The sequence below is a fragment of the Pagrus pagrus genome (assembly GCF_965226575.1).
Source record: "Pagrus pagrus genome assembly, chromosome: 15".
NCBI classification, from domain to species: domain Eukaryota; kingdom Metazoa; phylum Chordata; class Actinopteri; order Spariformes; family Sparidae; genus Pagrus; species Pagrus pagrus.
The window spans coordinates 17,357,564-17,370,022 of NC_140199.1; the positions used below are offsets into that span (position 1 = coordinate 17,357,564).

The 12,459-nt window shown below is 40.2% G+C and overlaps 2 protein-coding genes across 3 annotated transcripts in view; one reads left to right on the forward strand and one right to left on the reverse strand.

Moving 5' to 3' along the window:
• Nucleotides 1–309: 309 nt before the first annotated feature.
• mrpl2 (mitochondrial ribosomal protein L2) lies at nucleotides 310–4,024 on the forward strand. Of its 2 annotated transcripts, XM_084375202.1 has the most exons (8): nucleotides 310–393; nucleotides 783–878; nucleotides 972–1,140; nucleotides 2,113–2,254; nucleotides 2,342–2,457; nucleotides 2,540–2,650; nucleotides 3,511–3,584; nucleotides 3,673–4,024. In XM_084375202.1, exons 2-8 carry the CDS (start codon nucleotides 804–806, stop codon nucleotides 3,886–3,888), a joined length of 903 nt encoding a protein of 300 aa, XP_084231328.1. In that variant the 5' UTR covers nucleotides 310–393; nucleotides 783–803; the 3' UTR covers nucleotides 3,889–4,024. The 2 variants fall into 2 exon arrangements, with proteins under 2 accessions (XP_084231328.1, XP_084231327.1); XM_084375201.1 differs by having other exon boundaries at nucleotides 783–1,140.
• The window catches only part of LOC311270373 (phosphofurin acidic cluster sorting protein 2), a gene marked incomplete at its 5' end in the record, with an annotated part of 48,399 nt that continues 39,953 nt past the window's right edge, over nucleotides 4,014–12,459 (reverse strand). Inside the window, 8 exon segments of the mRNA XM_084375196.1 lie at nucleotides 4,014–6,934; nucleotides 7,133–7,246; nucleotides 8,115–8,338; nucleotides 8,463–8,601; nucleotides 8,784–8,826; nucleotides 8,918–8,960; nucleotides 11,189–11,221; nucleotides 11,819–11,921. Of these exon segments, the coding sequence (XP_084231322.1) occupies nucleotides 6,819–6,934; nucleotides 7,133–7,246; nucleotides 8,115–8,338; nucleotides 8,463–8,601; nucleotides 8,784–8,826; nucleotides 8,918–8,960; nucleotides 11,189–11,221; nucleotides 11,819–11,921 (815 nt within the window). The 3' untranslated portion in view covers nucleotides 4,014–6,818.

Below are 12,459 nucleotides of genomic sequence, written 5' to 3' on the forward strand. Positions count from 1 at the left end.
TTCACCCAGGTGAATAAATATAATTCATCTTCAGTGTTGTCACAGCTTGAAACACCTTAATTGTCCAGCAACCAATACAAATGTGCACCTCAAAGCAATGGCTGCCATTGTGATTACGACCAACTGCTTTAAAACATGGAAAAGTGGGCAACAACGTGGACAAACAGTAAGCTGTATTTAATGTACAGCAATCGATTGTAATTGTTAGATCAATGGCACATCCGCACAGTTACGATCTATGGTTACAGTGATGTGAGAGGACATTTCTGCCACCTAGAGGCCAGAAACCGATTGATTTAGCTGATATCATACGTCATCAGTGCGCGACGTAGCGTGCAGGACTGTGAAGGACGCCAGCGAGAAGCTTGGGGATGAAATAAGTCAAATATAAAGGTTGGTTTAATGTTACTACTACACTGGATTATATCGCAAATTGGCCATTAGGTAAACGGCCAGTATGGTTCAGTTTATTAAAACAGAAAACAAAAAACGGGTCCAGTTATTGAGCCGGATTTACCTCACTTGCTCATTAAGCTAGCTCTAGCTCACGTTGACTTGCTCTTTGGTAAGGTTACTGACAAGTACTGACGACGGTGTTGGCACAATTTATACAAATATATAACAGTTAAGTCACTGATAAGCAGCAGGTTGTGTTATCGATCCATAATAATTCGATTCAAGTAGAAAGCTGTAGACTGTGTTGTAAACAGTTAAGCTAAAGTTGCATACCAGGTAGTGGAAAAGACTCCCAGCTGACAGTCTGCTCCTCCTCTGCTCCTCAGCTCTGTCAGGAGGACGTTGTTATGATGGCGGTGTCCTGTCTAACTCGAGCCCTGCGCTCCCTGACTGTGTCCCAGCCTGCCCTGCTCTCCTCGCAGGTAAACATCCACTGTCAGTCACACTGGAGATCTGAATCATCACATCGCATCTACCAAGCTGTAACATCGGTGTGTTGCTTTTTGTGTCGACAGGCAGTCACACAGACTAAGCTGGGGACTCTGGTGCCCAGTACAGGTGGACAGTGCCGAGGCTTCCTCACCACAGCCTCTCTGGATCAGAACAGGACACGATGGAAGCAGAGTGAGAAGTACACCATCAGTCCTATAGGGATGAAAAAGACCGGAGGCAGAGATCACACAGGTAAAGAGTGTGGTCAGTGGAGCAGAAATGGGATGAATGGGTGTGTGTTTACAAGCAAGGCTGGAGGAGGGCGAGGTTGCTGTTGCCTTCTAATGTGCAGAATTGGATCTGGATTTGCCCCTTGTTTTGTTTACAATAGTAGATTTAAAATCGTACACATTTTTGAGTCTATATTGTCAATAAAAAATAACCTGGACTTTTGTGATATGAACAGAGAAAAACAGCCCTTTTGACTGTTTTTACAAATAGATAAGTAAAATCTGATTTGATTAGTAAAATAGCATCTGATGTAAGACTATATCAATATATATATATATATGTATATATATATATATACATATATATATATATATATATATATATATATATACATATATACATATATATATATATATATATATATATATATATAGCAGTCTTTAAAGAGGAAGCACTGTGAACAGAATAAATATTTCATAAATCTCAAGCAGGATTTGAAATGGGGCTAATACAATTATTGAATTAACTGGTTAGTCAATTATCAGAAAGTCACTGTAACTATTGAGATAATTGATTCATTGAAATTCTTTCCAGTAATAATGCCAAACGTTATGTAACTCTAGCTTCTCAGTTGTGAGAATTTGCTGCTTCTTTTGTGAAGCAGCCGATTGAACTGCCGGTTAAACAAGCAATCTAAAGACTTCACCTTGGCTGATATATACATATATGTATATTTTTTTTTAAAAAGACCCAATGATCGATAGATCAATTGAGAAAATAATTGGTAGAATAATAATAATGAAATATATATATATATTGTTCTTGTTTTGTTTTCTTTTGCCTTCTCATGGCTTTATTTTATAGGACAGCTGAAGAGTGACAGGAAATGGGATGAGATGCAGCTCTTTGTGATGCATTTGCTTTCATAACAGCTGAGATACTTGTTCCGCTTGCTGAGTGAAAAGAGCTGTCGTCTTTCTTTCTGCCACTCAGGGAAGATACGGACACACGGCATCGGCGGGGGCCACAAACAAAAATACCGGATGATCGACTTCCAGCGACTGCACTATGAAGCAGACAAAGAGACCAAGCCCTTTGAAGAGAAGGTTGTTGATGTGCGATACGACCCGTGCAGGTGAGATTAGCAAGACATTTATTAGTATATATATACTGAAAGGTATGAACATCCAGTTGGTTGTAATAAACTGTGTTGTCTACACAGGTCTGCTGACATCGCGCTGGTAGCTGGAGGCAACCGTAAGAGATGGATTATTGCCACAGAGAACATGCAGGCTGGAGACGTCATTAAAACATCCGGAGTTATCGGACGCATGGCAGGTATGAGCCTTCACTCAAGAAGATTTTGTAGATTTTGTAGTTGACAGAAACTTATACAGTATCCTTTTGTTTTACTCTGCAGTCTCAGCCAATGAGGGTGACGCATACCCACTGGGAGCTCTTCCTGTAGGGACACTGGTGAACAACCTGGAGATACAACCAGGGAAGGGATCCGAGTACATTCGTGCTGCAGGTAATCTATTGCTTGAATGTGTTTCTAAATGCATGTTTGGCTTCAAAGACAAACTGGTGAAGTGATAACAATGATCATCTTGTTAGAATGAAATGTTCGAAGTACACTCCCTCGTGGTAACGGCGCTCCCCAGTGGCAGTGCCGCCCCCCAGATCCCACCTTAAATGAGCTTCTCTGAGACGTGCCAGAAGAAGTCGGAGTCATTCAGGCCCTTCGTGGATTGGACTTGACTCTTACTCTTTGAGTCCTGTAGGATGCTATTTGATCCACAAATTCTCAAGTGGATTGGAATTAGGGGAATTCAGAGGCCAGGTCAACGCCTTGAACTCTTTGTCACGCTCCTCTGGCCATTCCTGAGCAGTTTTTGCGACATGGCAGGGCGAAATGTCCTCCGGTGGGGGGCCGCTGCTGTTGCCATGAGAGGTTGTACTCTGTCTGCAACAATGTTTCAGCTGACAAATTGTTTGAGCTGTATATACAGTGTATGGTGACATGTAATGCAATACTTATTGATGCACACATGGTATTTAAATCTGATGGTAAAGAAATTATATTTATTTGTTGTATTGTTATGTACATTAAAGGTACAGTGTGTAGGACTTAGTGGCATCTTGCTGTGAGGATGCAGATTGCAACCAACAAAATACCCCTCGGCTCACCCTCCCTTACATAGGGACACCCTCTCTAGAGCCAGTATGTGGTTTGTCCGTATTATTATGTGTCCGTTATGAATTTCATATTCCATTTCTGCCCTATATCCAACACACTGGACCTTTAAGTTTCATGATAGAGCCTGTTTAGTCTCATGTTATCTGGATGCCTTGTGCAAACTGAATTTTTTTGGTTTATTTCGTTTGCAGGCACAAGTGGCGTTTTGCTCCGTAAAGTAAACGGCACAGCAATCGTTCAGCTTCCGTCGAAGCAGCAAGTTCAGGTGAGGTCATCTGGATCAAGATACAGATACAGAATCTGTCATGTTAAAACCGTATTCTGCTCTGAACTGAATGTTGTCATCTTTGCAGGTGCTGGAGACCTGCATGGTCACAGTGGGACGCGTGTCCAACATCGACCACAATAAACAAATCATTGGAAAAGCCGGTCGCAATCGCTGGCTCGGCATTCGTCCTTCGAGCGGCTTGTGGCAGAGAAAGGGAGGCTGGGCAGGACGCAAGATTAAACCGCTGCCTCCGATGAAGAATTACGTCAACCTGCCCTCAATCTCAAATAACACGACATGAGTCTGGACATGTTCGGGATTGGAGATTGATGTCTCTCGCTCATAATCGCCATGTACTATTATTTTGGTCCTTGCAATGCAATTTAATCAACTGTTCGGAGAGAATACATGAATAAAGACGAGCTGTTTGTACAGAAGATTAAAAATTTTATTAAACACAACTGCTTGTGAGAGCATGGAAAGAAAACAAAACAATATAAAAATCCAAAACATATTTACATCTATAGTAAAACATGCAGAGTAACCCATATTTTTAGTGGTAAATTTAAAAATACTGTCATGTCATTTAAAATAGGGTTTGTGCAAAGACACTGGGTGGCATTTCAAGTAACAGGAGCAATGAGATGGCATGTTGTCATTGTAGTTTGACGATTAATGGAAACCATTAACACTGATGTTAAGAGTTTAGTTTTTTGCTGTGCCAAAGTGGGCATGCCTGCTCATTGATCCAGTCTTGTGTAACACCCCCATGCTACCTCTAGATTTAGGGCAAAAAAACTCGAGGTCAAATACATTGAAATACACTTGTCGTTATGCCTGTTTAGTATTTAAAAGGCTAACTCACATGACAAATTCCCTCAAACAACTCTGCCCTGGCTAACACTTCACAGCCCCAGTTTACAAGTAACGTAAGGGCCAGTCGGTCTCCCAACTAAGAGAAGATGGTGAACCCTTCAAAAAAGCAGGAGACAGGAAAACTTGACTGTACAGTCACAGGCAGACATGTGTGGTGGTAGCTGCAAAATTTCAACATCAAGTGGCAAAAACATTAAGTAACAGACAGCCATGACGGTTTATCAGACCTCATCGGGCGCTTTAACCCATCAACAGAAACACAACATCCCTATGAAAAAGGGTCATTTAGAAAAAAAAAAAAAGAACGGCCTTCTTCTATAGGTAGTGGTTTACATTTCAAATATAATACCTCTATCACTTCACCTCAAAACCAAAGCATGTCCCAATTTAAGCTAAAATGTGTATAAAACCACATGAAAGTGCATTACAAAGTGAGGGAAATGTATGAGAAATGACATACCTAATAGTGTTTGCATTGTACAAGTCGACTTCATAGTAATGAGTTCTGGAAATATATTTGGCATTTATGTCAAGAAATAAAGGTAAGCTATTTGTGCTTTCAATTTAGTGGGAGGGGGGATTCACAATAATACATCTTGTATATATTTCTATACAATACTAAAAAAAGCCAGCCTATCAAAGCTTGTTAAGTCTTCACTTTATAAAAAGCAACAACAAACTCATACAGAAGGCCCTTTGTCCAAAGGTTTCCTATTGCAAAAGTTTCACGTAACACTATTCAGGGAGTACCATCGAACATATAGCACACCTACACAGACACACATAGGCAGTGACTTGGACAACCTGGCAAGACTCCATACTCTTTTCATCCTATTTTAAAAGCAATTCAATACTTGCATTGCGCTCGACACTTCCTGTCGAAGTATGATTCAAGTCAGCTCGTCTGTGTTTTTCTCAGGCCAACACAATACTTAACAAACCAACCTATCAGTATGTTTTAGGATCGGCTCTACTTTCTTGTCCAGCCACGGTCAAGCTGTATTAAAGGACACAACGGTAATTGCTTGGTTACAATGTGCACACGTCTTGTAAATGCTTAATGAGTTTACATTTGGCCAAATGTGGAGCACTGACTAGTAAATTTCTCATCATTAATAACTCAGTAATCTTAATACTGATCTCTACACGGACCACAAATGCATTAAAGGTACAATTTTTGTTTAACTTACTATGAAGTTTGGCCAAGCCAAGAGCTCTGGTGGTTACTGTAAAACAAACTTGACTTTGGCACATCACTGAACATCTGGAGAAATCTAGTTACTGCGGGTCTGTGAGACGTCCTCTCAGGTAAAGCCATTACATCAAGCTGAACACGCGGGTGGTGGCCATGTTTGCAAAATGAACGCTGTTAAAACGCAAAATTACTCCAAAAAAGGCCTAATTACAACACAGGTGGAAAATGCAGCTGGGAAAACAATTCAGGACCTTGAAACGATAAGACAGTTCATACAGTCACAACTTAATTTGGCATTCAGCTGTTGATAGTTGAAATATGTTGTTTCGTGTCATGTTACCCTGCTTTTAAGTGGGTGTTTCTGTACAGTCTGAATGTACACGCACACCGATACAAAATCTTGAGCACTTACAATAACAAACTGATTCGATGAACTGCTCACATGAATGTGTCATAGCTACATTCATCATAGCTACCTTCAAAAATACCTTGGTTGAGTTGATTTTTTTGATTTGCTTTCGGTACACAGTGTGCTCGAAAGCAACGAGGCAAAAAAAGAACTTCTGTTCCTTTCTATAAAAATTTACCTTTTTTGAGAAAGTAAAGGGACGAGTAAGAAAACTGAGCACTGAGTTAGAAGAGAAGGATTCCATCTAGATTCACAGCAATATTCCAACTTTCAACAACAAACACAAACACGGTCTCAAACAATCTCACACACGCCACTGCACATCACCATCACACTCCTCCATTGTCTATAGAGTAACAATAAATGTAGGATTTCACAGAAATAATAAAATGTTAACAAAAACAAAGTGCAAACACAGCTGCCATTATCGAAATGTGGCAAATTGTCAAAAACCTCAAAATACCTCCGAGGCGGTAGCACAAATCTTACAAAATAGTACTTGTTCTTTTTGTAGTGTGTAAAAAACAACAACAACACCCAACAACATCAACATCAAAAACATCAAATTGACAACATGAAATTTTGTGTATTGAACACGTGGTTGTGAGTCAGTAAGATTTCCACAGGAAAACTATTACTGCCTGGGGCCCGTTGGCTTTGCCTCTAAATTCTCTGTAGCCTCTCAGTGAGACAAGTGCAGCGGAGAGTCAGGTGGTGGTGGTGGTGGTGGTTGGGTGGATGGTGGCCAGGGTCACACAGGCTTAGTGTAACCAAAGATTCCCACCGGGAAGTGCTTGACATGTGTTGGCCACTGGGCAGCGAGCTGGAAAAACTTCACATCATTCCACTCCACTCCATCAATGGTGACTGAGGATGAAAAAGGGGACCGTTAACAAGTTAAAAATGTCATACGGACGCTTTGCAATTTGCACTGACAGCTGTTACTGAGCACATAACTCTTTGTTTACATCACGCTTCTTATTTAATATGTAGGAAGGTCCTGACATGAACACCAGATGGCAGTATAGCTTCAGCTGTGGGGACGTGTCTGGACATTGACTTTACCTCTCAGCATCGTGTGCTGGTGCTTGGCTGTGCAGATCAACCTGCTGATACCATCAATCACTTGGCTCTTAGAGTCCAGCTCTTTCTCCTTGGGCTTCTTGCTGAGAAAAATCACTAAAGAGGGAAACAGGGAGTGAGCCTAGGCATTTTTTTAAAAAATTCTTCACAACTTGTTTTTTGCACTGATTTTACACATCAAAGTGTGTTTTCCATGTGTTGTGGAGTCCTACAGCATGTATGAAAACAGTGGTACAAAGCATTTTACGGTTCCAGACTGAGCTGTTTAAAGTTTTATAAACTGCCTCGATCAGACACAAGACAGCTTTGTTTAGGTCTGAAGACTACAATTTGAAAATGAAATAAATCTGTCCTTGTGGAGTTAGAAAGAAGAATGAATGATAAAAAATTGATATCTCTGGCTGTGCTGCATCGATTCTGATCTGGTTTTTTGTGTGTGTTTTTAAAAAGGTCCAGTGTGTAGGACTTAAGGGGATTTTCTTTGACAGAAATATAATATATATTCAAAATGAGGTTTTCATTAGTGTATAATCACCTGGAACTATATTGTTATGTTTTTGTTACCTTAGAATTAGGAGTCTTAAGTACACTTTAAGCCCTTCTCAAGTATATAAAGAAACACTTTTCCTAACTGGACAAACATCAAGATTGTTGCCTTTTTATCTACTTATTTTCAGGTTAATATTTAAAGGGTGTCTGAATGAATTTTATGTAAATGGAAGATCAGATAGTACACATTATCAAATCTATGTGATTTGTTTATGTACAATATCATTTATTTCTGTTTTTTGTGTCTCATTCCTCGTCCTTTTCCTTTTTATTTACTTACTGTTATACTGGTTATTAATCAGGTGACTTTTGATGGGTATTAAAAAAAATAAATAAATCAATAAATACATTGTGCAAAAAAAAAACAACTGTTAAAGTGTTCTGATTACTAGGCACAATGTCACATTCTCTTTACCTTTCTTGTTCTTCTCCTTGGTGACCACAGTCATGGCCATGCTGGGTGGAGGGGTGAGTTCCCCTCCACACGGCAGGCGGCTGACTTGCAGTGAACGGAAATTACTCTTCAGGGTGTTCTTCAGTCCCACGTCTCTCTTCTCACCCTCTTTCTTCTTCTCTGGGCCTTGCCACGTCCAGTAGTCCACCTGGAGCCCCATCACTTCACTGCCCGAACATGGAGAACTACGCAGGAAAACAGGCAAAGTCAGAAACAAATTTCTCCACTACTAAAACACAGCTTACATTGAGAAAGAAGAAATACGATGTGGTTTTTGTTCTTGATAATCATGTGTGTGTGCTGTCGTACCCAGCTCCAGAAAGGGCGGTGGACACGGAGGGAGACTGTGGAGGGGTGCCCCCAATCTCCTTCCCATACGGACCAGCCGATGGGGGTGTTGGGGAGGACAGGATGCTTGTGTTGCCTCCCATCGCATCATCTGAGTCCACTGCAAATTGTAGGGAAAAACAGCCTTATACACAAAGCTTCAACCTAAGACTACACACTGTAAACATGTGTATTTTCTTGCTCATGTGGAAATACATATACATACATAGAATCAACAATAAAACATAGAAAACATAAACCCAACTGAATACTACCACACCCAAGAAAGATCTCCTTCCTTACCTGAAGTTGAGAGGCTTTGCTCTACAATCCCAACTTTCACAACCTGCAAGAATAAAAAAAGAAAGAGCATGAAACTAAATTAAACACAAATTAATCAACAATTCTCTCCATTGCATGTAGAAATCAATCCTTACCCCAATAAATGGCACAAATTTCTGACAGGAGTCCTCATCAGGGCTGTAAACAGACAGAGATTAAAGAGGCTGTGAGTATGAGCAGAGATGGTTCAACCACTTCAACACTCCAGAGGTGCACATGAACACTCAATGGACCTGGAGGGAAGATGGCGGTGGCATGCCCTGCACCATGTCCCATTGCAGCAGACATGGAACATGACTGGTTTTGGGTGGAATGGGGTCATCTTGGGGTCACGTAACAATGAGATGAATGAGAGGACCGCTCCTTACAACCAAAGAAGAGTCTGTCTTATCAGCCAGTGTGAAGATAAGAGAGCTATTTCTACACATGAACTATAAGTGAAAGTTTGGGCCCAGCTACTTCACACTACTACTCTGAGAACGTCACCTGTTCAAAGACACATACCTATACAAAGATAGGAAAAAAACAGGACGGCAGTCATTGTCAAGTAAAGTTAAATAGACAGATTAAAAAAAAAAAAAAAAAGCAAAAATGCAACAATAATCTGTCAGGGAAGAGCTGAGATGGTGTTATCTTTCTGCAAATGTCCTCTTTATATGCAGCAGCTTATCGTGTAACTATCTGCTGAGTTTCTCCCAGTCTTTCATGATCCTGCAAAATAGATCACGTCCACAGCAAACAACGGGAGGACGCAGTCCCCAGCAATCTTACCTATTTGTGTGTCAGTGCTGTTCTACTATATAATTATATTTCATTGATGTTACATAGTGTAAGGTATAGGTTTCTGCAAAGCAACTAAATCACTGAGAAAAACACCAGCCAAGTCCTTCCTAAACTCAAAGTAACAACTAGTTTGCTTCAAACTAGTGATATACTGAATCAAACTAAGACATGTCTTAGCATTAAAAGCTTTAGTAATCATTGCTGGAAACATCATTGCTGTTAAAGCAAAAGTCATTTGTACCATCACCTGTACATAACTTCCAAAAATAACAAGAGAGAGGGGCGAGGTCATGCCCCTTCTGGTGGACCACCATGTGACCTTATTTCAGAAAGACTATATAAAGTAGTCAATGGTGAGAGACAAATAATGTTTTGATCTCATCTGAATTGTGCCCTGAATTACACACATGATGTTTGTCAAATTAAAAGATCATTTTGCAAGTCATGAAAGTCAGTTTGTCATAAAACTGTTGAAGTATACGACTGTGAAAACATGTAATTAGAGAGACTACACACCCAACAGTCGAGTAAGTGAGGAAACCTTGTAGAGGCGTTCCCGTACATTAGCCAGCTCACAAAACTAACTCTCCTTTCACATTAATGTAGCTGTCAAGATGGCCAGACTTGTTGTGATTTTTTTCACCTTTGTTAATACTTTTTCTGTGTGACAGCCATGTTGGTGTTGGTGACGTATATTGAGCGATACAATGTAGTGATCGTTTTTATATAAAACTAAATGGTATTTTATTATCTTTATGACAAACTGCGACTTTCTTAACTTGCATATTTATCTTTTAAAATCAACAAACACCATATTTGTGTTGTGTTTGTACACCGACTACAGTACAATTTTTTTCCCATATGGGGCACGCCGGTTAGGGTGGGACTTCACGTGTCTGTTCTATGGGGGCAAACGATTTATGAAACTTAGCTGCCCATCTTTTCTAAATGTACGTATAACTTGCTACTTACTTCCATGGTTATATGTATATATGCAAACACGGGGAAAATAGGTGTTGCAGACTTAGTAATCATGCAGTATAGTATAAGTGGGAATCATCAGATCATAACACATTATTAATAGTATCATTATTTATTTTGGTTGATACTGAAATATTTCTTCAGCCTTGCAGGATCCACAGAGGTCAATAATATTGAGTGAAAGTTCATAATTATGTAGCCACTCCTGGGGGCAAACCAGCCTATGTCCTGAAATCACCTTTCAACTAAACACTAAATCTGAAACTAAGGTTTAGTAGTTTCCTTGTCGTACATATTAAATGATTTCTACTCATTTATCATTGCTTGCGACACTGATGCTGCTGGAAAAACATTCCACTTTGTGAGAATTTGGGGTTGTTTTAAAAGGTTGTTAGGCAAATCTTCACAGCAAAAACACAAAAGGACAGAGTAAGAATCGAAATCACACCGAACCAAAGACACAAGTCAGGACAGAGTGCAGAGTGAAGTTACAGTGAGTATCGAGTGTGAAAGGGAAATGTTAAGACACAGCAAGGAGGTCAAGCCAAATGGTGGAGAGAAAAATAAGAAGGGCAAAACAAAACAAGATTTGAATTAGATACCTGATGTAAAAATCAAAATACAAACTCCTTTTCCTTGAATGCAAATCAAAGGGGAAAGGGGGAAGAAGGAATGCAACAGTGTTAAAACCTTCTGACCAATAGGAAGCCACTCTCACAAAGAGGGGAGGGGGTTGGTCATACCTCAGAAAGGAAACAAATAAATGCACACGGAAATGCAACGGACTGTCTGTACTGCTGAGAGCATTTGTGTGAAACACGACTGGGCTTTCATCCATAAGCCTTTAATCAAAACGGGAGTTGAAAAGGACCAGAACCTACATGTTTTAGAATTGTTTATGTCAGAATAACCACATGCGACTAAACTAAATTTCTCTGAGGATCTTTATCATCACACATAGCAGCTGCTTTTACATGTGTGCTGAATATATGTGCCTGCTTGCATGCATATGCATTTAAACATCTTCCTCATGCAGTGCAGATGATGATCAACCTGAGCCATAATCACTGTCGGACTCGTTTCTAATGAGACATACTGAGCATTAACACCAGTACTGTGAGTAGGCATAAAAACACAGACATGCTTCAAAATAAAAAAGCACAACAACATACATGTGTACACACAAACATATGCAGTACATGCTCAAACTTCAATAATCAAAGTGACGTTACCTCTTCTGTTTGTAGGTGAGCATGGCTTCTGAGATAGGGAACTGGTGCGACACGTTGGCACCGGCCAGATACTGAACCACTCGTCCTGCTACATCTATGTTATCTGCAGGGGGCACAGAGAGAAGGCTTGTTAACAACATGCCTCTTCTTGTTCTATATCTGACTAACAAGCTGCAAGACAACTGACGCGAAAGCCAATTTTCACATGCAGCAGATCGCTAGAAGACTGTGCATTAATCATTTTCATTCCTCCGAATTAACGAGATGGGGGGTGCTGAGCGTAAAATGCCATTAAAACGTGGGTGATGTCAGCCACAAGACACACAAGATGAATTGTGTGTCAAACAGAAGGCCTGTGGGCCACATGTAGCCCAGCATACATTTTTGGCAACATGAAATGTGGAAACATGCTGATTTTCACATCAATTTATTTTGACCTATTGCCTCTTAGCAGTTTAAACTCACTCTCAACGTGAAGGAAAGCATTCACAGCCAGATCCTATCCACACACTGCCTTCAGTGCTGTGATGACAGCTCATGTCAAGGATAAAAGATAAAGAAGCATGACCTTCTTTTATTTTTATTTTTTTTTGCTCAGAACCCCTTTTGAGATGATTCAACACAGTGTGTGAAACAGTAAC

Coding starts and splice junctions, on each gene's coding strand:
- mrpl2 (XM_084375201.1), top strand. CDS start 804: ATGATGGCGGTGTCCTGTCTAACTCGAGCCCTGCGCTCCCTGACTGTG. Junction 1,141..2,112: donor CGGAGGCAGAGATCACACAG/GTAAAGAGTGTG, acceptor TCTGCCACTCAG/GGAAGATACGGACACACGGC. Junction 3,585..3,672: donor CGTCGAAGCAGCAAGTTCAG/GTGAGGTCATCT, acceptor TCATCTTTGCAG/GTGCTGGAGACCTGCATGGT.